Source organism: Camelus dromedarius, chromosome 31 (genome assembly GCF_036321535.1).
Source record: "Camelus dromedarius isolate mCamDro1 chromosome 31, mCamDro1.pat, whole genome shotgun sequence".
NCBI lineage: Eukaryota > Metazoa > Chordata > Mammalia > Artiodactyla > Camelidae > Camelus > Camelus dromedarius.
In genome coordinates, this window is record NC_087466.1 from 14,965,408 (window position 1) to 14,990,099 (window position 24,692).

A 24,692-nucleotide genomic window follows, 5' to 3' on the forward strand; every position below is an offset into this window, starting at 1 on the left:
TGGCAGTGTGGGGAGAATCTGCCCTGGAGCCCTGGCCCCTCCCCTTCTCCCCTGCCCCGCATCCTGCACCCTCCAACATGGTGATGGACCTCCCTCCCACACGTGCACGTGGACACCTCAGCCCGAACACGCAAGTTCTGTTCACATGGCCATGCTTGCACCAGGGATGTGCACACTTGAAGCATGGTCTACCCCTGGGAGAACAGTTCCAAGGATGAGCCTGGAAGCGGGCTCAGGGGCCATTTGAACAGAATGATGGGATTTCAGGTACCCAGAGAGTAATCTCGGTGCCAGGGGGGTGTAGTTTCCAAGTGGTGCCTTCTTAGCCCCACAAATTTCTCACCCCCTGGAGATGGTTATCGCTGGAGGACACCCAGCGCAGAGGTCCCTCTTCTGTGGTACTGTTGGTGGGGACCAGAACCAAACCCTCTATGTCATCCCAGCCAGAAGACTGGTCTGAATGTTTAAAGAAAACCATCCATTGTGCTTCTAAATCCACTATAGCCTTCCCGAGGGCTGGCTCTCCATCACCTCCTTTGTTCCTTGATCTGTCCTAGATCAGCCCCACACAGGATCCTGGAGACCCCTCCTCATTCCCAATCACCCCCAAAGCCCCCCCAGAGCCATTTGTTGGAAGCACACCCTCCCTGTGTCTGTCCTTCCCCCCCATCCCTGGTCTTGACACCTTAAGATAGATGCCAACTCCAGCCGCCATTTGCGTTTTCAGCAAGGGTTTCTTGATCCAGCTTGGGTGTGAAGGGACTGACGAGGTTAGCGTTGATGGCTTGAGGTCCCCTGACTGAGGAAACCAACCGGAAGTGATGCTTCACCTGTCAAGAACACTGAAAAGGCAAAACCCAAAGCTCAGGGCCAAGTGTGAGGATGTACAGAAAGGTGTGTGTTTTTTCTTGTCATTTGCGACTCTAATGATGGACTCACCTTGCCCGCTCTTCCCTTTCTCTTACACCTTACCTACCTACTAAAGGAGGAGTTCTTGCTTGGTAAGTGGATATAATCCGCAAAGACATGAGAGAATTTATTAGAAGCCAATCAAGAGCCTTAGCTACCTTCTCCAGGGGGAAAAGGACACACGCAAAAATCTGTAGAGAGCTTTTTTTTCATTTGTTTTCAGTCAGACAATTTGACTTCCATTTTTTTTTGTCCCCCCACCTTTCTTTTCCCCTTTAGTTGAAAACTACTAAAATATTATTTTATGACCTTGACTTTATATTAAAAAAATAAATAAAAACCTCTCATCTTTATTTCATTTCTTTTCCCCATGTGATATTTGTTCAGGGTTCTATTCAGGCGACTTTTTCTTTAAACAAAGAAAAGTCAAATTCGTTGAGGATTTGGTTGATATTTAAAATTTTGGCTTTATCTCCTTTTTTGTTTCATTTTGTTTTTAAGTTCCAAGATACATTTTTTCAGGCCCATAGTCTCCTTTCTTTCCCCCACCCTCTTTGTTTATTTTTATTATTGTTTTAGATTAAGGGTGTTTACACCCCCCCCTTTCTCTTAAGTTGTCTCTTTTGTTTGAGTTAATTCACTAGAAATTAAATTTTGTATAATTTCCTTTTTTCTTTTGTTTAATCTGGATCGCATGCTTTTTCTCTGCATGATACCTAAACCTTCCAGTTATCCTAGTAGGGGGTAAAAAAAAAAAGATCTCCTTTCTGTGGTATTCTTTCAGGAATTTGTGCTTTTGTTTTTTGGCGTCTCTTCTTTCCTCTCCTCTCTTTCCTTTCGTTACAGTGCATCATGATGGTAAACATTTCTTGGTTTTTTAGACACAGCCCACAGGCCCGGCGCTCAGCCGGGTCCAATGGGTGTTTTTGCTTTCAGATCACTGGGTCGGGGTCTGCTGTTGACCTCTTGACCAAAACAGCCAGCCCGCTCACCACCTCCCGAGGACGCTCCCAGGAGTACGACTCAGGCAACGACACCTCCTCGCCACCCTCCACGCAAATCAGCTCAGCCAGGTCGCGGGGTCCGGAGAAGGGGAGCCCCAGTGGGGGCCTGAACAAGAGCCAGGACCCCAACAGCGGCAACACCTCGGATTCAGGGAACTCCTTCACCACCTCCTCACCCCAGAACAAGGGGGCCACTTTGGAGAACCTCTCCCCCACCAGCAGGGGCAGAGAGTCAAGGTCAGTGCGCCTGGGCAGGAGAGGGGGTCCCGCCTGGGCGCCGCCATGTCAGTCCGGCGCTGTGCACCACACACGTAGTGTGTTCGTACCGGCCACAGTTTCAGGAAGCTGGTCAAAGGCTTAGCACTAAAGCAGTTAAAAGTTTCTTCCAGGGCACAGCACCTTTGGTCCACAACACATAGCCCGCTTCAGTCCTGCACAAACAGCTTGGCATCCCCACATGGACCTGACCTTGGGTTTGCCTGTCTCCAGACATCCTTGGCTCAGGTCACACCCAAGCTTGGCTGGGAGCCTGGGCTGGATCAGAGCAAACATCAGTGTCTCCAGAAACAGGCAGTGATACTCCCAGATATGTACTGATATATTTCAGAGCAATCTGCGGGAAGTACTGAGAACAGCAATAACAACAACAACAACAACAACAACAATAATAGCAGCTACTATTTACGGAGCCCTTACTAAATGCTCGGTACTATGCCAAATGCTTTCCTTGGATAATCTTCCTAAACTCCTTATAAAGCCTTACGGGATTAGTACTATTATACCTCTTTTTTAGCTAATGGGAAAACTGAGGCTCCGCGTAGTTAAGAAACTCAGTTAATGAGATGCTGGCGCACCAGGACTGAAACACAAATCTATCTCCAGAACTGGCATTAAGCCTGCATAGCATGAGCAGTTCCCTGTTTAATTTGATCTACGTGGACAGCCAAATTAAATAATTCAGACCCAGCCTTTCACTTTGAAATAGAAATGATCTTTAAATCCATGGCTATTTATGTCCTATCAGCTATGAGCAGAGGGCGGAATGGAAGAGACGGCAGCTCTAAATCAGGGGGTCCCTAGACGGTGAAGGCAGGGGCTGGCACGGTAGCAGGGACATGGGCTTTGGAGCTGGACAGATGGGAGTTTGAGACTCTGGGTGGCCTTGCGCAGGTAGCTAGCCCTTCTGAGTCTTCTCTGTAAATAAAGGATATTAAGTGCCAACCTCATAACGTTGTTGGGAGGATTAAATGAGATGATGCTTGTGAAGCGCCCAGGACACTTAGAGGCTCGAAATGTTTATTCCACAGCTGTTTATGGATGACCTAGGATGTGTGTATCAGGCTCTGTCCTAGGTGCTGGGAAACAGTGTCCAGAGAGACATGAGTCCTGGTCCCAAGGAGCTAAATTATAAAACCAGCTGAGCCGTCTAGGGTTGGGAGAGGCATTGAGGCTGGGGGCTGTGATAACACACTGGAGGTCCCCCAACCAGACTTACCTCCCAAAGGTAGGGAGGTGAGTATCAGCTCAAGATGCCCCCAGACCAGCGGGCACCCAGTGCTAACATACGTTCTCCCCCCTTGCAGAGGATTTCAGTCACCATGTCTGGAATGCACCGAGGTGAAGAAGTCCAGTTTGGTTCCATCCACAGCCCGGAGCTCCCCCATGAGAGGGTGCTCCCGCAGCTCTTCCTACGCCAGCAGCCACTCCTCCAGTCACTCCTCCCGATCCCCAAACCCCCGGGCCTCCCCCAGGTACACCAGGAGCCGATCCACCTCCTCTGGGAAAAGGTAAGCACACTTCTGACCTTGGCCCTGCAGCACTTCCCTCCTCAGGGAGCTAGTTAGAGTGACTGGAGATGTCCTTTCAAGACAGACTTCAGTGTGAAGACCCATTCTGTCCATTACTAGCCACTAGCTGGTGGCCTTGTGCGTCAGTTAACCTCTCTGAGCCTTATTTCCTTGCCTGCAAAATGAAAACCTGAAAACCATAACAATATTTACCCTGAAGGATTGTTCTGAGGACTATAAAACATTTAGATCAGTTCTTGGAACATAATATCAATTTTGATTGTTTTTATTGGCATGAGGATGAGCTCATGTGCATCAGTTATCTTCCAGGGCATAAAAATCACCCCCAAACTCAGCATCCTTAACAATAAGTAGTTACTTCGTTTCTGATTCTGTGTGCCAGTGGTTTGGGCTGGGCTCAGCAGAGTGGTTCTTCTGAACTCATGCCTGTTTCCTCCATCAGCTGGTGGTTGGTTGGGGGCTGCCTGGTTTGGATGTCCCCGGCTGATTCATTTCTCTCCATGTGGCCTCACGTATTCCAACAGGCTTGTCTGGGCTTATTCACATGGTGATGACAAGGCTCCAGGAGAGAGCAGTAGTATGCAGGGATTCCTAGGATTGGAACAGACATGACTTCTTCTGCCACTGTCTTAGCCAGAGCAAGTCACAAGATCACAACCCAGATAGAAGCAAGGGCTGCTCCTCTTAATGGAAGGAGCTGCAATGTCACATCACAAGGGGCATGGATACAGAGAGAAGGATTGTGCCCATTTTTGCATTTTACCACTCAATTCCAATAACCATTGGTTATTGCTTGATTTTCCCAACTGGAATAATGATATAGCAGAATGCAGAGATGTGAGATCTCAGGAATTGGAAGATTCCATCCAATCTAATCAGCTCATGGCTTCATGGAGTCCAGCTTCCCTCTATAAACAGGAATTTTCTAACAGCGCCCTGGCTGTTCCTCTTTCGCAACCATGCAATCGAAAAAGAGTTGCTTACTTAGGTGATTACTTCAAAGCCAGTTCATTTCAAATAAGGAGGCAAGGAAGCTGCCAGAAATATTCAACATGGTAGATGTATAAATAGAAGAGCAAATTAAGTTAACAGGGAAAAATAGGAGAGAAATAAAATTAAATCAGGAGGAAGGTTAAGTGCCAGAGGCCTGTCCTACCATTCTGTACAACCTTCTGTATCTGTGGGTTTCACATCCCTGGTTATGAAAGGCCAATATGTTCATTATACTGTACCATTATATATAAGGCCTTGAGCATCTGCAGATTTTGGTATCCTCAGGGGCTCCTGGAACCAATCCCCTATAGATACCAAGGGATGACTAGAGTTGCTCTGGAGGTGGGCTGCAAATGTGACTCAGAGCTCCCCGGCAGACAAAGCAAAAAGGGAGATTGCCCCGTTACATTGTTAACAAAAAAGATAGAATTGGAACCAGTTGCTTGGAAGAGCAGTTATTTCTGATTTTTAAGTATGAAAACTGCCTCCTATGGCTCCACAGAAAAGGGACACTATGTGGTGTAGGGGATAAACATGCCTGATATCCTTTCAACGTGTCCAAAAATATGTTTCATCTTGACTCTTTTTATAACATCTCTCAATGTATAGCCAAAGAGCAGGTTGGCAAAAGCAAATTTTCAAGGGGCCATAGCCACTGTCCCAGGGCACTAAGATTGGAGGAGCTGCTCCTTGTCCAGACTCCTTTCATCACCCTGGGCAGCATGTAAGAACAGAGTCCCAGGGCAGTATTTAATGGGCATAGTTATTATGATCACCTAAGAAAGCAGGAGAAGACTCAGGAACACCTAGGTGAGGGCAGTTGATAGCAAGAATTCTTTTCAGATTGAAAGGAGTAGATAGGAAAATTTTGCTAGTGTTCCTGGGAGGGAAAGCTGACAAAAACAGAGCATGAGAGAGTGTCCCTCCTGCTCATTCTTGTGCCCATAGCAGACATTGCTAATCCATCACAGCCCTCTTTCCCACTGAGCACGTGGCCATGTAATCCCTCCCAGTCCTGGCAGTAACTACTACCCGATCAAATAGCATATGTGAGATGAAACTATTGGAGAAAGAAGGGTAGACACTCCTGGGAAACCGGTAGAGAAACCAAGGGAGTAGTTTTCTAAAAGTGGGAGGCATTAGCAGAGAGGGAAGAAGACTGCAATAGTAATTTGGATGCACAACAACATAGTCTAGCAGACGTCAGGAGCACTTTGTAGCCAAACAGACCTGGGTTCAAATCCCTTACCAGCTGAGTGACCTTGAACAAATTACATCACCTTTCTGTGCCTCTGTTTCCCATGTATAGAATGGGATTGATCACAGTACCTAATCCTAGGATCTGCTGAGGATTAAAGGAGGTAATACACACAAAACATTAGTTCAAAGTCTGGCACATAGTAAATAGCTAACAATCATAGCTAACATTTCCTGTGTGCTGGCTCTGTGCCAAGATGCTAAATGATTTACCCTAGTTTACTGACAATTTACAATTCTATAGGGTAAGTACCATCACGCCCATTTTACAGATCAGAAAACAGAGGCACAGAGACATCACCTGCCCAAGGTCACACAGCCCGTGAGTGGGCAGGATGGTAAGAACTCAACAGGAGGAAGCTGTCGTATTATTATTAACCATCCAAAAGGGAGGGGATTTCATTCTCAGGTAAGGGCTTGGTTCCTGTGCCTGGCCTCCAGAAATAAAAAGGCCTGGGGACCGGTTGAATACAACGCTAGACAGACAGGACGACCCTTGCGGAGCTCAGCAGGCTCGGCAGAGGCTGTCTCCCCACCTCCAGGTCCTCCTCACGCTCTCCCAGCTACTCCTCCAAGTCTGGCAAGAGGAGCCCGCCTGGCAGAAGCTCTCGATCCCGCCGCAGCCCCAGCTACTCCCGCTACAGCCCCAGCAGGTACCGCCCCGCCCCCCGGGACTGACCCCGCCCCTCGGGCTAGGCTCCGCCTCGCCGACTCGCCTCTCTGGAGCATTTCCCAAGCCCCGCCCTTTCCTCGCAAGTCAAGCCCTACGGATGGGGAGATGTTTAAGCACCCTAGTGGTTCCCTTTGTCCTATTGGGAATGGCAGTGAGGCCCGAACCACATCTTTGGAGTCCTAATGTCCTCACTCTAAATATTCCGACAGCCACACGTCAGAATTCACATCCCCAGCTCTGCGCCTCTTCACACACCTAAAACGACCCCTCATCCCTGTGTTCTGATTCTTACTCTGCACCTGGGCCCACCTAACTTTCTCATCCTCACGCCTGCAATACCCACCTTCAAAGGCCGACGCCCTGACACATGCCCAGCCGCACCCCCTCACCTCAGCCCCACGCAGACCGCATCCCCTGCTACAGACGGGTGGAAGGTACAGGTTAGAAGTGAGTGCCCCTCTCCCACTCGCTCACACGGAAAAGCCAGCCCACACCAATTCCCTAGTAACGCCCCCTCACCGCACCCCTTCAGGGAGCGGGACCCCAAGTACAGCGAGAAGGACTCGCAGCAGCGGGAGCGCGAGCGAGCTCGTCGGAGACGCCGGTCCTACTCGCCCATGCGGAAGCGCCGGAGAGACTCCCCGAGCCACCTGGAGGCGCGGAGGATAACGAGGTGAGGCCAGGTGGGCCGGGGTACCGTCTCCACCTTCACTGCCGCCCTCTTCCCACACGTTCCGGCCTCAAGCTCTACCCAGGCCTCCTTAGGGCTGGATTTCAGTATTGTGGGAACTCAGGGACCTCCCCAACCATTGAAAAGAGGTTTCTGTTCGAAGCCTCTGTCTGAATGAACACCCCGAACACCAGCCTGGGAGAAGCGGGCATGGCCTAGGACGGGGTGGGGCGGGGCTAGAGTGGGATTGCTGTGTGGAGGGGGTGGGGAGCAGCCTGAGGAATCCGGAGTGGCGGGAAAGGTGTGGCCGGAAAATGGATGCGGCTGGGGCCAGGGAGGCAGAGCTGGGCCATAGACTGAGGTCTGGCCTGGAAGCGGGGGCCAAAGCAAGGAATAGAACCGGACTTGGACTCTGGGTGGAGCCAGGCAATGGCCACAGACCTCCACCTTCAGACCCACACGCCCAGATGCAAGGCTTAAGAAGACCCATGTGTAATTATACCGAGAACCAAGTGTAAAGGGGCAGACAGCGCTGTTTAGGTGCCAGAAGGACTTGGAAGGAGGCCTGGTGGGTAAGGGAGAACGCATGCCGTGGAGTGGAGTCCTGGCTGTGCCACTTTCCAGGTGAGCTGGGGAAGTCTCTTCACCTCCCAGAATCTCAGTTTCCTCACCCATGAACTATTGGAGGAAATAACTCCCAGGAGTATCACAAGGACGAAATGAAAGGGGACAAAGATATGAATGCACCAGAACCCACTGTGTGCCATCGTGAGGGACTGAATGGTCATACTAGGTGGAAAAGGTGTCTATAACGCGTGGGGTCTTAGATGAGAAGAGCCTAGAAGAGAAGCCTGAGGTCTGAGTGGAAACAAATTTCTCAGGCTTTGAAATGGAGAGAATGGCTGAGTGCTGCCTTAAAAATGGCTCTTGACAATCAGTTGGCCTTCCTCCTGGCTCTCCAAGGGTCACTCAGTCCAGAGTCCCACAAAGAAAGGGGGAACCTGGCTGCCCAGTGCTTCCTCCCTGGAGGTGACCAGGAGGAGGAAAAAGACAGTGAGACAGGGTGACGGTGTCATCTACTCAGATGTTTCACACAATACCCTGCATTGGCCTAGCACAGAAGGGAGTCCCTACACCCACTGCCTTAACTTTCAGAGGTGTCCTTGGGGTGAACTTGGAGGAAGGCTGAGATAAAGAGAGTGGCATTTCCAGAAGACTCTGGTTTCCTTCCTCAGCCCCAAGTAGTCCGTATGGATGAACCCATTCAGAGTTTCCCAGACTTCAGTCACCCACCACGTGTGCCTCCTCTGCTTATTAAGTGTACTATTTACTTAATTTTCTTTAAATAGAAATGCCCCTTTTTAGAGGTCCATACATTTATTTCTAAAGGAAACTTGATTCTCTACAGGAAATGGAAAATCAGCCATTTGCCATATATAGAATATCCTAGTAAAAGTAAAAATAGCAAAACAAAACTATGATTAAAGTTTAGATGTAGATTTTGTTGCCAGCTGGAGGGTCTCTCTGAGCCCAGCCTCGCTGTGTTAAAAAAGGGAGACTATCACTTAAAACATACCAGCCCTAGACTGAGACCACCTTGATGTTCTCAGGACCACAAGAGAAGTCTAAGGGGAAATTTTTTTCCTAAGGGACTGGGAAGTGCCTCTTGGGACGACGATGCTGGTGCTCCCTGGGTTGAGGCTGGGAGGAGTCTTGCCCTCATGCATTCTCCCTCTGGTCTCTGCAGTGCCCGGAAACGCCCCATCCCCTACTACCGGCCCAGCCCCTCTTCGTCCAGTGGCCTCAGCAGCACCTCCTCCTGGTACAGCAGCAGCAGCAGCCGCTCAGCCAGCCGGAGCTACTCCCGCAGCCGCAGCCGCGGCCGCAGCCGCAGCCGTAGCCGGACCCGCACGAGCAGCAGCTGCAGCTCCCGCAGCCCCAGCCTGGGCTCCCGCAGCCGCAGCCGCGGCCGCAGCCGGAGTCGCAGCGGGAGCTACAGCTCTGCGGACAGCTACTCCAGCACGAGGCGCTAAGCACCGGCCCTCCTTTGAGCCAACTGCCTGCAGGGGCCCCTTTCTCTCTGCCAGCCTCCCCTACTCCCTGCCCACCCTGCATTCTCCCTGGTGACAGACATTGAGGGCTCCCGGGCCCCGTCCTTCCTGCGCTCCTGGGGAGGAGAAAAAGAGGGTATCAGGGCTTCAGCCTCTATGTCGAGCTGCTGGGAGCCTCCACCGCACCACCCTGGGGTTCAGTTCAGGCCTGAGCTTATGGGCAGAACCACCTTCTGTTGGCACCAAAAAAACCTCAAAGGTTTGTAAGAAGCAATGGGCCCATGATTCAAAAGTTTGGGCCTGGCCAGGAAAATGTAGAGAGTTCTTCTAACCCACTGCTCGCAGGAGGCATTCAAAGGCCAGTGGTAATTCATCACATCTGCCCTCATTCTCCCCTCATCCAGTCTCCTGGCTGCACGTGTATGGACCCCCAAAGGGGTAGGGGACGGAGATGAGAGGAGGCCAGGGGCAGCTCTGGCCCAGAAGAGGGGCCCAGGCCTTTCACTTCCCCACTTAGGCCGGAGCAAAAGCTGGACGGCTGTTGGGTCCTAGAGCAGGGGACATGGACATTTCAGTTGGTGGGAGGTGTCGGGAGATGGGGGATGGACTCTCCAGTCACAGAAGCAGAAAGGAGGGGGGTCAATCTGCTGCTCCCAGTGTCTCAGCATCTCCAGGAAGAAGAGCCCAGCAGTTCCTAGCCATGGAGAGGCCGTCACACGACTTACACAAAATGCCTTTTGGCTGTTCACAGGGGCCCTGTGACCTCTGAGAAAGGACACAGTGGACGGTTAGGACAGCTTGGTCTGTAGCCCCACTTCCCAAATTTGCCTCAGCCCCATTAGCTGGCACCCACTTAATTCCACGGGACCATCTGCTGCACATTCCTCAGTGCCATGGCCAGCTGCCAGGCCCCAGCGCCAGCCAGTCTGGCCTTACCCTCCGGTTGGCGCCTGCCTGCCCCCTCCCCATGGCCCAGACTGCCACGCCCTGGAGCCTACCCAGTGCAGCCGAGCACCCACCCACCCACCCACCCTGAGCCTAAGTCATCCCCTTTGCCTCTCAGGAATTTTGCCAGAATGGGGCACAGCAGCTCAGGTTTGGGGGGAAAGATCCAAATCTAGAGAGTCTGGGGGGAAAGGGGCTTGAATGTTCTGTAGCTCCCACTGGTTCCAGAGTTTCCTAGCAGCCTGGGAAAGCCCCGCCTTCATTTCTGCCTCACCCCACTTCCCACCTCCCCGCCCTCCCCAGGGCTGGGCAGTGAGGGTAAGCTGATCTCTAAAACACAAATACCACCAGCTGCTTCATCCACGGAAGGCACTGAGAACAGGGGCATGAGGGAGAAAATCCTTAAAATAAACTCTTGGGCATCCCCCTCACCAGCTGACTGGCTTTCCGGGGCCTTGCGGGTGAGTTTCAAGTTTGTGGTGGCAACAGCAGCCAGGACAGGGCAGGGAGGGAGAGAGAGTGAGAGAGGACAGCTCCCAGCTTTGGATCCTGGGGCTTTGGGAAGCAGGGACCAAACATTCTTTATACCTTACACCCCAGGGGGGAAACATGTGAAAAAAAATCCTTTTTCTTGGAAGCAGCGACATTCCCCCTCCCTGGTCTTTCCCATCACATCAGCCCCTGGGACCAGAGGCTGCCCTGCAGCCACCGAGAAAGTTCCTCCTCCATCGGGAGAGCAGAACCAGGTGCCGGCAGCAGTGGAGGACCTGGTCTTTCCATGATGCTCTCTGGCCCAGACCTGGGCCCCACCTCCCCCGCCAAGACTAATGGATGCCAGTGCTGTCGCCGCAGAAGGCCTGATGGCAGGTGCCTGGGACGGGGCCGGTGCCCTGGGGGGGCATGTACAGCAACTGTAAATAACCCTCTTCCCCACCCAGGAACCCAGACTGGAATCCAGTCTCCCTTCATGGAGACAAAGGCTTTCCGGAGCCACAGAGCCTCCTTAGCAGGACAGCAGTGAGAGGCCTGAGAGCCTCCTACCCAGACTGCCTTCCTTCGAGCAACTCCAGGGGACCGCTTTGCCTGGCGCTCCTAGCAAACCTCTTATTTATTTTATTTATTTATCTTTATTTATTTATTTATGTAACCTCTCTCTCTTTCTCTCTCTCCCTCGGTTGCCATTAGCAGTATTCAACTATTTATTTATTTATATGGAGAGCGTGTGCGTATGTGTGTTTGTGTGGTTGGGGAGGAGGGAGGACTCCCAGATGATTTTTGTGCAACTCTCTTTTGTCTTCCTCACGTCTCTATGGATGGGATTTGAGAGGTTGGATGTGGGTGGGGATGTTGGCCCTTTTCCTTAAAGGCGAGACCCACAGGGCTCTAACCCCGGGACGTCCTGGAGGTGGACCGGAAGCACTTCAGTTCGTGACTCAGTCCACATCCAGTGAAGTTCAGGTCTGCATCCCAGCATCTGGCGCACCAGCTCCCTGACTGATGTATCAAAAACGTGATGTATCAAAAACGTGCGAACAGCCAAGAGGCTTATGTGCTAAGGTGCTGAACGGACACAATGGAGTCACAGCTCATGTGGGGCTTGGAGTCTAAAGTTAGCATCTAAGGCAAAAGTTGCAGAAAGGCCTTTAGGGAGGCACAAGATGTGCACATCTTAATCTCACACTTGTTCCAGGGTATATATCAGTGGGCGAGATCATTTGCTTTTTTGAGCATACCTCATTGGTTTGATGCAAGCTACACATGCTTCTGACTCTCCCTTAGCTAATTTCTCCCTTCTGAGATCTCAAGGCTCTTCTGTGGACACACCTGCCTTGTGACCAGGTATCACCCATCCTGGGAGAGAGACACACGAACCCAAAGCTGAAGCCTTTTGCCATGATCTCGGGAGAGAGTACATAGCTATTTTGAAATGAGAAAAGAAAACAAACAAGATGAAAGGAGCAGCCAGAGGTTCTCCCCCCACCACCACCACCACCGAGAAGGTCATTTCGGAACCTGTCTTGGGAACCAGGATCCTGAAGTCTTCACCAGTCTTGCCTCTCTGACCAACTAGCAGTGTCTTCTGACTGCTGGCTGGCGACGGCTCCTGCCCTTTCCAAAGTCATGATTTACTGCCTTGAAACGGCCAGTTTGCCTGGACCAGCTTTGGGTTTGGTGAGACTTTTGCAACATTCCTGGTTGTTTCCCTGGCAATGTGACTTTCTCTGCCCTCACCCAAGCAGCCCGATCGAGGGAGTGCCTGTAGCCTGGGCAGAGTGTGCAAGAGCTTACATGCCTCCTGGGGGGGGGGGGGGATCTCTGTCCCTCCCTGTCACTTGGTGTGTTTCTATAATTTCCTTTACATTTCCTTCTTTCCCCCCTCCCCCCATCCAAAAATAAAACTCTCGTTGGGGCACTGGTAACCTTGTTTAACCAGAACCCCCGATCCCTGGCACTACTGTTCCTCCGCCCACTTCCGCCCCATTACGCTCCTGCTCCCAGGGAGTGAGACAGATCACCTGAAAACTGCTCATGGTGAGGACCTGTTTCTAAAACCAGTATGGAAAATGGGAGGGAGATGTGGCTTGAGGTCGAGCAACATGCAGCCCTTCGATCTTCCTGGGTGTTCCCCAGGTGAGTGGAGCTGGGAAAGCTGCTCCCCTTTTCTGGACCAAAGTCTCCCCCTTTCAGAAGTGGAGGAGTTTTTGAGATACAACCCAGAATGTTAACCCAAGGCCTGGGCAGTTCTTCAAAGACAGAGTGAGTTCACTGAGACTTAAGAGAAAAAAGGAAAACATCCACAGACATTTTTAGGAGGTTCTCAATCTTGAGAGTAACACGGAAAAGCAACAATGTGAACTCCAGTTGATTCAGAAAAGCTAATTCAAGCCCCCACCCAGGAACGTTCTTCTTCATCCAGGTTTGACTGCACTCCTAGCTCCCTCTCTCCCCTTGTCAGAAGGGAAGTCAGTCTTTCAGAAGCAAAAGAATATTAAGATGTTTGAAAGCCTCGAGGGTCTCAGTCCCAGAGAGCCCCTGTCCCTTCAGGTGTCCAGACCCCTCCTCCTTCCCAAAAGGCTTTGCTTGAACAGGCTAATGTTTGGGGGGCTCCCAGCGGTTTGAAAGCCCGTTTCTTCTTTTCTCAAGTCCCGCTTTAATCTTCTCTTCTGCTGTATTCCTTCCCACGACTATTCAAAACAGTTGCACGTGCATGTGTCTCGCCCTCATTTTTTTTCTTCTCCAGCTGAATAGAAAATTTTGTCTGATTCAAAACAAAACAGGATTCGTCAAACCACACCCTCTCCTCCATTGACCAACTGTGTCCAGCTGGGAAATTACAGTCGATAACAGCATCATCAAGCAATGTTGTATTGCAACCTCTTCCTTCCCCCTTCTGCACCCACGAGCCGGCGACCTTGATGGAGTTGTCATCTACCCTCTGTGGCTGTTGTTTTGAGTTAATTTTCTTTCTTTCTTTCTTTCTTTCTTTCTTTCTTTCTTTCTTTCTTTCTTTCTTTCTTTCTTTCTTTTTTTTTTTTGAGATTTGTTTTGTTTTGTTTTGTTTTGGTGGTAGTGGTTTTGCATTGTAAATACCATGATGGGGGGGACCCCCTCATCAGAACGTGGCTTGTTTAATAATTTATTTCCTATTTATTGAGTGAAATTGGGAGAGGAGAGGGACCTCCCCCCCACCTCTTCCCTTCAATTGCTATTGGAAATGGGTCCATCTCTCCGCTCCGGGTGTGGCTGGCTGCAGTGGGGGCATTTATTGCCCACGTAATGAGGGTTAGAATCACCCAGCAAATTGGAATTGGCAGAAACGGAGGCTTCAGTCATACAAATTAAGCTCAAATGGAACTAAAACACTGGTTATCTCCGGGAAAACCTCATTTCGATGGAAATTAATTGAGGAATAAAATGCCTGTGCACGAACTAACTTCTATTAAAAAATCACAACTCCTTGAAAAAAGAAAAGAGAGAGAGAAAGAGCACGAAAATTATAATTCCTTTCCTCTGGCCAAGAAAAGCTATGCCTCATCTTCTAACAAGCTGAGCCAAAGAGACTGGAACAGCATTCCTTCATGATTCTCTTGCCTGTGTGTGTGTGTGTGTGTGTGTGTCTGGGTGAAATGGAGAGGATCTTGGGCCTCAGTCTTATCGTCTGTAAAATGGGGCTTGACTTACACTGGAGAGGAGGGGGTTCTAACTCTGATGCTGGGAGTTCCAAACTGTCAGATGTAGGGTCCTTTGTGTCTTCCACTGACTATAGGTTGAAGGGTGTCTCCCAAGGAAGAAAAGAAAAATGTAGGGCATGGACTTCATTTGTAGAGCCGGGGGAGTTGCTGAGTGCTACAGTCGGGTGTGGGAGACCTCTGGGTGCTGCCAGCTGGTAGCTCTTGTGGCCTGGGTTAAAGCCGTATATATAAGCTTCTCTCCAAGCCCAGCCATCCAGTATCATCAAAGGAAAGACCAGGATGGCTTCACTGTGCTCTGGACCACCATGTAGCGTGTCGGGCCATATTTTGTACAATTGTTCATACAAGCCAGTGATGTAGGTCATATTGCCATTTTTCAGATGAGAAAACTGAGGCCCAGGAAGGGGGAACTGACATGCTTGGGCTCCCCTGAGCTCTGATCTGCCCAAATCTGTACCCCGCGCTCTCCTAGGTGGCTCTTTCTTGCCGGTCCCGGGCTGTGAGGACTTCTCTTTGTGCTGGATTTTTTTCTCTCCCAGTTCCCAGCTGTTTCCTCAAGCAGTCATTGGCCAGAGACCTGGTACAATCTACCACATGAGCCCAGGAGGCTTGGTGCACGCAGGGGCCATTTCTCCACTTCGGGGGCTGGAACTCGCACCTGGAAAACCCCAAACCGGGGGACCCACCACCAGCCCAGCTCAGCCTGAGCGGCCGGCCTCTGCCCACACACCCTCAACAGAGGGGGAGAAGCTCCTCTGTCCTCCCACATCTTGGGACCCTGGCCTCTACCCAGCGACACAGCGGCCACGGCTTGTTTGATATCTGGTGTCCACGGCTAAGCATAACCTTCCCGAGGTTTCCGATTTTTCAGCCTGTACGAAACATGTCTCTGTTCCAATAAAAGGTCCCATGGTATGGTGTTCTCATACGCAGCCCAGCGTCCTCTGTCTGTGTAGGGTGCCCAGAAGCGGAGGGAGTGGGGCGGGGAGATGGGGACAGAGAGCAGCCAGGCAGTACCTGCCACGGGTCGTCACAAGGCTCATCTCACTCCTTCCCTCTTCCAAACAGACCTGTAAGCATTTTGGTTTCAGATACACATTAGTAACGTCCACCTTTCCCTAAGCCCGTTACACGCATTGTCTTCATCTTCAGCACAACCCTGTATTAGGTGGAGGTATTAGGACCTCCTTTCTACCAAGAAGGAAACTGAGGCCCAGAAGAGCAGTGTCACCTGCCCAGGGCCACGGAGGGATGACAGGATCCAGGCAGACTGACTCCAGACCCCAGGAGGAAGTTCAGTGTAGGGCACTGAACTGGGAGTTCAAAGACCTGGAGTCTAATCTGGACCCTGCCATTACAGCAGGGTGCCACGGAGCAAGGACCACACCCAGTTGGGGCTTGGTTTGTATATTTGTGGAATGAGGACAGTGACAGCTACCTCCCTGGGCAGCTGTGGGAACTCATGGAATGGAGGTTCAAAAAAAAAAAAAAAGAAAAAGAAAAAGTGATGCATGGAAACCACTCGGTGACTGTCAGTAAGCGTGATTCCTGGTTCCTAACCAGAGGCTGAGCTATGGCAGGGATGCTCATGAAACAGCCTAAAGCAGCTGGCTTGGAACACGGGGGCCCTTTGAGACCCTGCAGAGGCCTCTCGGTGTCGAATGTGGAAGTTTCTTGCCGTAGAGGACAGGGATTGAAAATACCCACGGGGGCAGCCAGGTGAGGGAAGTGGACAGGGTGAGGGCTCTGGCGATCCGAGGAGCCCATTCTACCATTGCCAGGTAGAAATCTCAGCTCGGGGTCTCCCAACTTCTCAGGAGAACCTGAATTTTTAGATAGAATTTCCTGATTTTTAAAATGTTCGTAACTCATTCCTTTTTTAAACACTGTGGCTCAAAACAAAATTGTAAAGACACACACAGAGGTAATATACATCATCCCAGGGGCCAGACAGGAGGAGGTGTCTCAATCCAACCCTCACCCCCACCCCCAGGCCTCCTGGGAAGCTGTTTCAGCCCCTAATTTACAGCTAAGTGGGTTATTAATTAGCTAAGGGGGAAAGATCAAACAAAACAGGTTACAACCATCCCACGTTTGAAAAGCTCCCTGGAGAAACCTCCCTGGGGGTAAATCCAGTGCCATCGCCCACCCCTCCCTCCCCTTCCCCCTACACACTGATTTCTGTCTTCCCAAAGTGGCTTGATTAAGGCAACAATCAGTGTCCTCTTTTGAGGCTTCATGAATAAACAATATTATTATTGTTGTTGTTGTTGTTGCTTTTGCTGTTGCCGCCTTTTATGAGTCAATTCTCATGTGCCAAGCCCTTTGCATACATTAACTCATTTTCTTCGTAACAACCCCATTTAGCCCCATTTGACAGAGCAGAAAGTTGAGGCTCATAGAAGTCCACGTAGCTAGTGGATATTTGAACCTAGGTCCATGGGTTCAGGGCCACTTCTGCGGCAGCTCTCCACCTCCGATGGTTTGAGCCCCTCAGCTCAGAGCTGGCCCTCCCACCATAAGGGCCTCTGATGACTTTTTCCGGGAGAGCATATTTGCCAGGAGGTGGTCCCTGTGACGCCAGCCAGCCACCCGTCGGTGACTCATGAAGGAGGTCTTGGCCCTGCTATGTGTGTTCTGGCTCCCGGTTACAGGGATCCTGGTGTTTGTACTTCCCGAGATTGGCTTGAACAGCCCCCCCCACCCCCTCCCAGTCTCCGGGGAGATGGACCCTCTTCCAGAGGCGCCTCTTTCCGGCCGGGTTGGCAGGGACGAGGCAGAAGCAGCGTGCACCTCACCTTCCGCAGCCCCAGGGGCACGCTCGGCACTTCACTGGGCTAAGGCAGTCAGACCAGAGAAGGTGGGGGGAACATCAGAAAATAAAACGACCCAAGAGGCAGGGTCCGCTGGCTTGCTCCATGACCTAAGTCAGTCAAGCCCCCTCTGGGCGCTAGTTACTCCACCTGTTGAAAGAGGTGGGCTTAGACCAGCGGATCCCAACCCTGGCTCTACATTAGAATCACCTGGGACCTTCCCGGAGCCACCCACACTGGAGTCCCACCCACCCCACATAAGAACTGCCAAGGGTGGACGCCAGACCACAGCACTTGTAAAGGCTCCTTAGGGCCCTCTGATAGGAAGCCAGGATTGAGAACCACTGAGTTAGATGGCACCGAGTATGTCTCCTGCCGCCCAGATCTGGTACCCCACGGGGTGGTACAAGCCGCCTCGTGGTCCTCATAACACAGCAGCAGCACCACCCCAGCTTGTGTAGGACCCAGGACTTCTAATCAGGTAGGTACTATTCTTATGCCAGCATTGCAGATGCAGAAACGGAGGCCTGGACTGGTGGCCTGAGGTCACACAGCTAGTAAGTGGCACAGCTGGAGGCTAGACGCTAGAATGAGAGGGAGTCCAAAGGGACACCTAAAACCGCCTTGGGGATTCAAGGGAGGCGTCAGAGAAACTGACATGTAGGTTCTTTCCTGGGGAAATGAGATCCACCCCCCACCCCCAGACTAGGGGGCTCGGAAAGAGGAGGAGGGAGGAGGGAGGAGGGAGGGGCAGGGATCCCAGGCAGGGGCGAGTGCACACGTACAGGACCCAAGGAATGACTTCCACCTGCCTGTCCTCCGCCTACCCTGCACATTCATTCCAGAGCGCTTAGTCCTCTCCCATGGTGAGTGTGTTTACTTGTTTGCAGCCATCTCCACGAGGAAGGAGCCTCATCTGCCTGGCTCATCCCCTTCCCCTTTTGCCCAGCAGGGAGTGCCACCCCTGGCCCTGGCTGGCTGTCAAATAATTGAATCTGCTTAGGGTTGCCAGCTCTGCACCCTTCCATTTCCCATGCGTTTTTGAGCCGGTTAATTTTTACTTTATGTCGGGGGTGGGGAATGTGGCTAGGAGGACTGTGACAAAGCAGTGACAGGTCCCGCACAGGATCTCTTGTGCCCACCAGGGGCTGTGTCCCTCCCTGGGAGTGAGGCCGACAGATATGAGTGCCAGCTATTCATCAGCAGCATGTGAGGCTCTGGTGGATATTTCCTGGGACTGAAAAAAATGTGTTTTTTAAAGGCCGAGGCTAAGAGGGAGGACTTAGGAGTCAGAAAAACCTGGGATTGAGCCTGACTTTGCTGTGTGTCTCTATGTAAGTGGTTTAACCTCTCTGAGTCTCAGGTGCCTCATGTTTCCAATGGAGATAATGAAAGTCTTGGTCTCATAGGGGTACCATGGAAATTAACAGAGGTGATGCGTCTAAACCACTTAGCCCGGTGCCTGATTGAGTTAGTGTCATGGCTACTGATCCTAAAAAAGTTGGGAGGTGGGTAGGCTGGCCCAGTTGCCTAGATAGGCTCATGCTTAGTTTCCGGGAGGGTCCCAGGTCACCTTGGCAAAAGGTCGAACAGCCTCTCTTCTCACCTTTCATCACTTGGAACACCGAATTCTCAAGAGAGGCACTCCCAGCTGCCGCCCTGCAAAAATACCTCCTCCACTTAGAAGAATCTAGTCTCTTAAGAACTTGGCGATCTCCCCACGCACATTCCCCACCCTGACGCTCACCCACATTTTCTACCAGGGTGGTTCTCACATCCATCCCCTAGAGGAAAGACATGGGGCACTGTTCAGACGTTCCCACCCAGAGCAGCAGGGGTTTCCATGCCCTCAGACTCCCGGCTCTCCACTGCTCTGCAACCACGGCCAACCTGTGGCCAGATGACCCGGTGCCAGTTTTTCTTTTGGTCTTTTTTCTGCTGCCAGTGAAACTCGTCCAAGGCTTTCTCAAGGCGTAACACTGGGTCCCTTTGACTATCTAATCTCAAATCCAAAACCAAAATAAACAACAGCAACCACATCAGATAGAGTCATATTGCCAGATGGAAAGGGGCTGGATTGGGTACACACACACACACACACACACAGTTTGTTTTGTCCCTGGAGTCTCTTTTGCCTCAAACCCCATTTCTAGACTAAGTCATTTTATATATATATATTTTATTGAAATATAGTTGATTTACAATATTGTGTTACTTTCTGGTGTACAGCAAAGTGATTCAGTTTTATATATATATATATTTTTTTCACATTCTTTTTCATTGTGGTTTATTACAGGATATTGAATATAGTTCCCTGTGCTAGACAGTAGGACCTTGCTGTTTATCTGTTTTATATATAGTAGTTTGTATCTGCTAATTCCAAGCTCCTAAACTACCCCTCCCCCTCCCCCACCCCCTTTCCCCTTTGGTAACCGTAAGTTTATTTTCTATGTCTATGAGTCTGTTTCTGTTTCATAAATAAGATCATTTGTGTCATATTTTAGATTCCATATGTAAGTGATATTGGTTGGTATTTGTCTTTATCTGTCTGACTTGGTATGATAATCTCTAGGTCCATCCATGTTGCTGCAAATGGCATTATTTTATTCTTTTTATGGCTGAGTAGTATTTCATTGTGTATATATATACACCACATCTTCTTTATCCAATCATCTGTTGATGGACGTTTAGGTTGCTTCCATGTCTGGCTATTGTAAATAGTGCTGCTATGAACATTGGGGTGCAGGTGTCTTTTTGAATTATTGTTTCCTCTGGGTACATGCCCAGGAGTGGGACTGCTGGATCATACGGCAACTCTATTTTTAGCTTTTTAAGGAGCCTCCCCACTGTTTTCCATAACAACTGCACCAATTTACAGTCCACCAACAGGGTAGGAGGGTTCTCTTTTCTCCATGCCCTCTCCAGCATTTGTCACCTGTAAGCTGTTTAATGATGGCCATTGTGACCGGTGTGAGGTGCTGCTTCCTTGTAGCGTTGATTGGCATTCCTCTGATAATTAGCCACGTTGAGCGTCTTTTCAGGCGCCTATTGGCCATCTGTATTAGATTAAGTCAATCTTCACCTAAGGGAATCCATGGCCTCTGTGCTTGGGCTTCAGCAAGCCTGTGAACAATTTGAAATCCCTCGTAAAGTTTTTGTGTATGAAAATATCAACATTTTGGTGCCGGGAAGTACATATTTCCCACCAGTTTTTCAAAGGAACCCAACTTCAAGCCTTTAAGGAATCGTCTGCAAAATCTGTCTTTACTCTCTCTGGATGGGACAGAGTTTCTAGTTGCCCCCTGATGGCCATTGTCCTTCGATCCATAGTAATAACATCCTCCCCTCAATTTTTAACTGGGTTCATGGCCACCCAGAACAGACTGTACTTCCCTGCCTCCCTTACAGCTAGGGTGGCCATGTGGCTAGTTTTGGCCAACAAGAAAAGGCAGAATTTTTGCATGGTAGATTCCAGAAATTTCTATAAAAGAGATTTGCTATGTGCTTTTTTTCTTCTTCCTCATCCCTTCCTTCTTCTTGCTGGCTGGAGGTGGACATGATTGATGGCTGGAATGAGGCAGCTTTGGGGATGGATCCCATACAGATGGGGCAAGAAGACGGAAGGGTTTCAGTCTCTAAGGAGTTTGTGGGGCTGGGCTTCACACCAGCACAGTCAGAATGTCTCTAGACTTTAATATTAGGAAGAAATAAACTTCTCTGTTCTTTCGGCCACTGTTATTTGACTCTCTGTTGTTCTCAGCTAAAGCTAATCCTAACTCATATTCAGGGTGAAACCAAGCTGGTCCTGAGACGGCGATATCTTGTTTATATCTCTCCTTGTCTATCTCCCTGCATCCTCCCCAGTGGCTCCAACCTTCCACCCCCTCCCAGCACAAACCGTGAGAACCCTCTCAGGCCGAGCCCTCTTAAGAGCTGTCATTCTGGACCTAAACAAACAAAACAAAACAAAAACCTGTTTCCAGTTGCCTGATGTCATGGTCACCAACAGGTCGAACCAGCTCCTGCTCTGACCTCAGAGATATCTGAGAAAGGGGCCCTCAAGATTACAGACATTCCAGCTCTCTCTCCCCCAAAGATGTCACAGCTACCCTCCACGTAAGTGCTTCGCTCTGTGTAAACATCCCGGGCTGGGAGGAATGGGTACCACTTTCCCAGTTCAGTCTCTTGGTAGAGGAGTTAGAATGACCTACCCCTCAGAATGATATGAGCACCGAGAAAGTTCTTTTGAAGCAATACCAACAGCCACAAGAGGACAGGATGGGGGAGAATAACAATGACAGTAGTCTAGGTTATGCGGTCCTGACAAACAGACCCTAAATTTCAGAGTCTTAAGAAAAAACTTTTATTTCTTATCTGTGTCCACTGGGCCAGCAAGGGTACCCCACTCACTGATGGTGTTGGCGACCGCAGCGCAGAAGGAAAGGGAAGCCACCCAAGGGTCCTGCACTATTACATGAAATGCTTTTAAGTGGAATTGACAGACGTCTCTTCTGCTCACAGCTCAGTGGCCACAACTAGTCACGTGGCTTTTCCCAACCACAGTGGCATCAGGGAATGCGTTGTTACCTACCATGTGCCCCAAATTTTACTGACTCCCAACTACGTGCCAGGCACTGTTGTAAGTGTCAGTGACAGAGCCCTAAATGACAAAAGTCCCCACCCTCAGCCCCCGTGAAGCTTTCGTTCTGAGGGAAGAGGGAGATGAAAAACAAATAATGTAGCAATCAGTCCAGCGGCCAGGGCTATGAAGGAAAAGAAACCAGCTGAATGGGAGGGAATGTGACTTTAGATCAAGCAGTTGGAGGTTTGCTGAGTGAGTGAAATTTAAGTAAGGGCACAAAGGAGGTGAGAAGCCAGAGGTGCAGAGATCTGGGGGAGGAGTGTCACAGGCAGTGGAAACAGCAGGTGGGAGGGTCCTCGGACAGGAAAAATGTGTGGCTCTTCTGTCTGAAGGGCAGAAGAGAAGCCACTGGGACTTAAGCTCAGGAAGCAGCAGGTGGACGGGAGCAGGAAATCAGATCAGAAGCATAGCCAAGAGCCTTTCCTTCTGTCCTAAAACTTTCCAGTATCTAAAATGGTTTTAAACTGTTGATTTGATTATTCGTTTATGGGTAAATGCTAGAGTAGAGACTTTTGCTTCATTCACTGCTTTGTCCCCAGCCCCCTAGGCTAGTGCTTCACACATAAGAACTTAATAAGTAAGTAGTGAATGAATGAGTGAGTAAATGAACAAACTGCGTCTCATCACTCCCCCGCATCTGCTCGTCCTCACATGCTCACATCCACCCGGTGGCCCAGGTCTAAAAACTGGGCGACACAGTTGATGCAACCCTCTCTTCCCCTCCCATCCAAGCACGTGGTCAAACTGCTTCTGCTCCTTTAATATATCAAGGATTATGTCCACCCTTTGCCTCTCCTCAGCCAACCACCTAGCCCAGGCCACCATCTTCCCTGGATCTTCTTTGCTGGTCTCCCCAGAGTCTTGCCCCGTAATACACTCTCCATATGCAGCTGGTGATTTTTCTAGATTCTCACATCTCATCACCTCACCCTCCCTATCCAAACAGGTTAATGGATCTTCAAAGCGCTCAGGACTAAGTTTGATTCTTTGGAGGGGTCAACAAGGCCCTACGTCATCTAGCCTGTGCCCACTTCCCCAACCATGTCTCCCTCACACTTTGTGCCAACAATTATCCTGGGAGATGGGTACTATTACTATCCCCTTTCTACAGCTGGCAAGACAGAGGCTCAGAGAGGCTAGGACACTTGCCCTGAGCAGCACAGCTAACAGAACAGGGTCTGTTCACCTTCTTACCCACTATGTTTTATGGTCTTTTATAAGCAGTAAATGTTGACACTCTCACTTCTTAAAAAAACCTGGTTAGTTGAGATATTAGTTTTCTGGCTCAGAATAACTATTTGAGTTATAAAAGGAAGTGTCAGAAGTTCTGATAAAGGAATAAGTAAAGGGGCCCTGAGAGCCACTAGCTGGGGTGGAGAGAGCTGACCCCGACTCCATTCTCCTGGGAAGACTCGGTGCTGGAGCCCACGAGCACCTGCGCTGGCTCTGAGCGGCTTTCACAGTGTCACGTAAGGCTCCCTCTGGTTGACACCAGGCTGGCTGGTCCCAGGCAGCCTCTAGGCTCCCAAATGTCAGTGTGCCCTGGTGTCATTTGTTCTGCTGAGAAAATCTAGAAGAGCTGGAGAGAGGTTTGAGAGAAAAAGGTGAGAAGGTGGAGGGAAAGGTGAACCATGACCTGAAAGTCAGCTGCAGTCTGTTGGGTCCATCTGGGTTTGGAGAGCTGGTGCTCTGGCCGGCACACAGTGGGGACCAGGTGACATAGCTCACTGGGCAGCTCAGAGTACAGGCTTCAGATCAGATGCTGTGCCTTAGACTTTTCAACCTAAAAAGGGGTTAACAATAGTCTACTTCCTCATTGGGCTGTTGTGAGAATGGAAAAAAGAGAAGACATACAGGACATATAGCAGAGCTTAGCACATAGTAGGTCTTGAATCCTGGTGGGGAGCACTTCTGTTTTGTTGTTTTGATTGTTGTCATTCACAGAATCAGCTAGTGGTTAGGACCACAGACTCTGCAGCCAGACTGCCTGCATCTGAACATCAGCTCTGCCACTTAGTCACTGTGTGACCTTGAAAATGTTACTTAACCTCTCTGTGCCTCAATAGCGTTATCTGTGCATGGAGATAATCATACTGATCTTAGAGTAATTTGGGTGAGGATTAAGTAAGTTGATATATACAACACAACTGGTACAAAATGTCAATGTTTGCTATTTTTACTGTTATTATGATTATTATAACTACTTATAGAGATAGTTAGGGCAGAAGCAATTTGGAGAGAATTTTGGAGCCAATAATAGGAGGAGGCTGGAGTTTAATAAACAAATATTACCTGCATAGGATTGTGAGGGCATAGACTTATTTAGGGAGGGAACTTGTGAACTGGTCTTCATTTTGTTTGTCAGTCATCAGTGTTTGGATGTGTGTGCGGCGGAAAAAGCACTGGGCTTGAAGTTCAGACACAGCTGGGTTCAGAACCCACAAGCGGGTGGCCTTGGGCAAGTTATGTCATGCCTTAAACCTCAGTTTCCTCATCTGTTAAAAAAAAAAAGGGGTGATGGTAGTACAAACCTCTCAGTGGGGGGCTGTTGTGAAGATTAACTAAAAACATGCTTGGAAAGCATTCAGCTTGGTGCCTGGCACCTTCTAAGTACTCAGGAATTTTTAGTTAATATGCCCTGTGTAGAGTCTGTCGTATGTGAGCCAGGCAGCTCGGACACAGTAATCATAAGACATCTACTTGGCCACAATGAGCTCCTATAATGCACCAGGTA

The 24,692-nt window shown here is 50.0% G+C and overlaps 1 protein-coding gene and 1 long non-coding RNA gene across 2 annotated transcripts in view; both read left to right on the plus strand.

Moving 5' to 3' along the window:
• The window catches only part of SRRM4 (serine/arginine repetitive matrix 4), a 140,639-nt gene extending 130,253 nt beyond the window's left edge, over positions 1 to 10,386 (plus strand). The window contains exons 9-13 of the mRNA XM_010998689.3: positions 1,846 to 2,150; positions 3,497 to 3,700; positions 6,514 to 6,624; positions 7,177 to 7,317; positions 9,062 to 10,386. Of these exons, the coding sequence (XP_010996991.3) occupies positions 1,846 to 2,150; positions 3,497 to 3,700; positions 6,514 to 6,624; positions 7,177 to 7,317; positions 9,062 to 9,347 (1,047 nt within the window). The 3' untranslated portion in view covers positions 9,348 to 10,386. The remainder of the gene's footprint in view (positions 1 to 1,845; positions 2,151 to 3,496; positions 3,701 to 6,513; positions 6,625 to 7,176; positions 7,318 to 9,061) is intronic.
• A 5-nt stretch (positions 10,387 to 10,391) lies between these two features.
• LOC135319742 (uncharacterized) lies at positions 10,392 to 15,435 on the plus strand. Its single transcript, XR_010378581.1, has 2 exons — positions 10,392 to 10,771; positions 10,989 to 15,435. It is a non-coding gene; the product is annotated as an uncharacterized LOC135319742 (long non-coding RNA).
• The last annotated feature ends 9,257 nt before the right edge of the window (positions 15,436 to 24,692 follow it).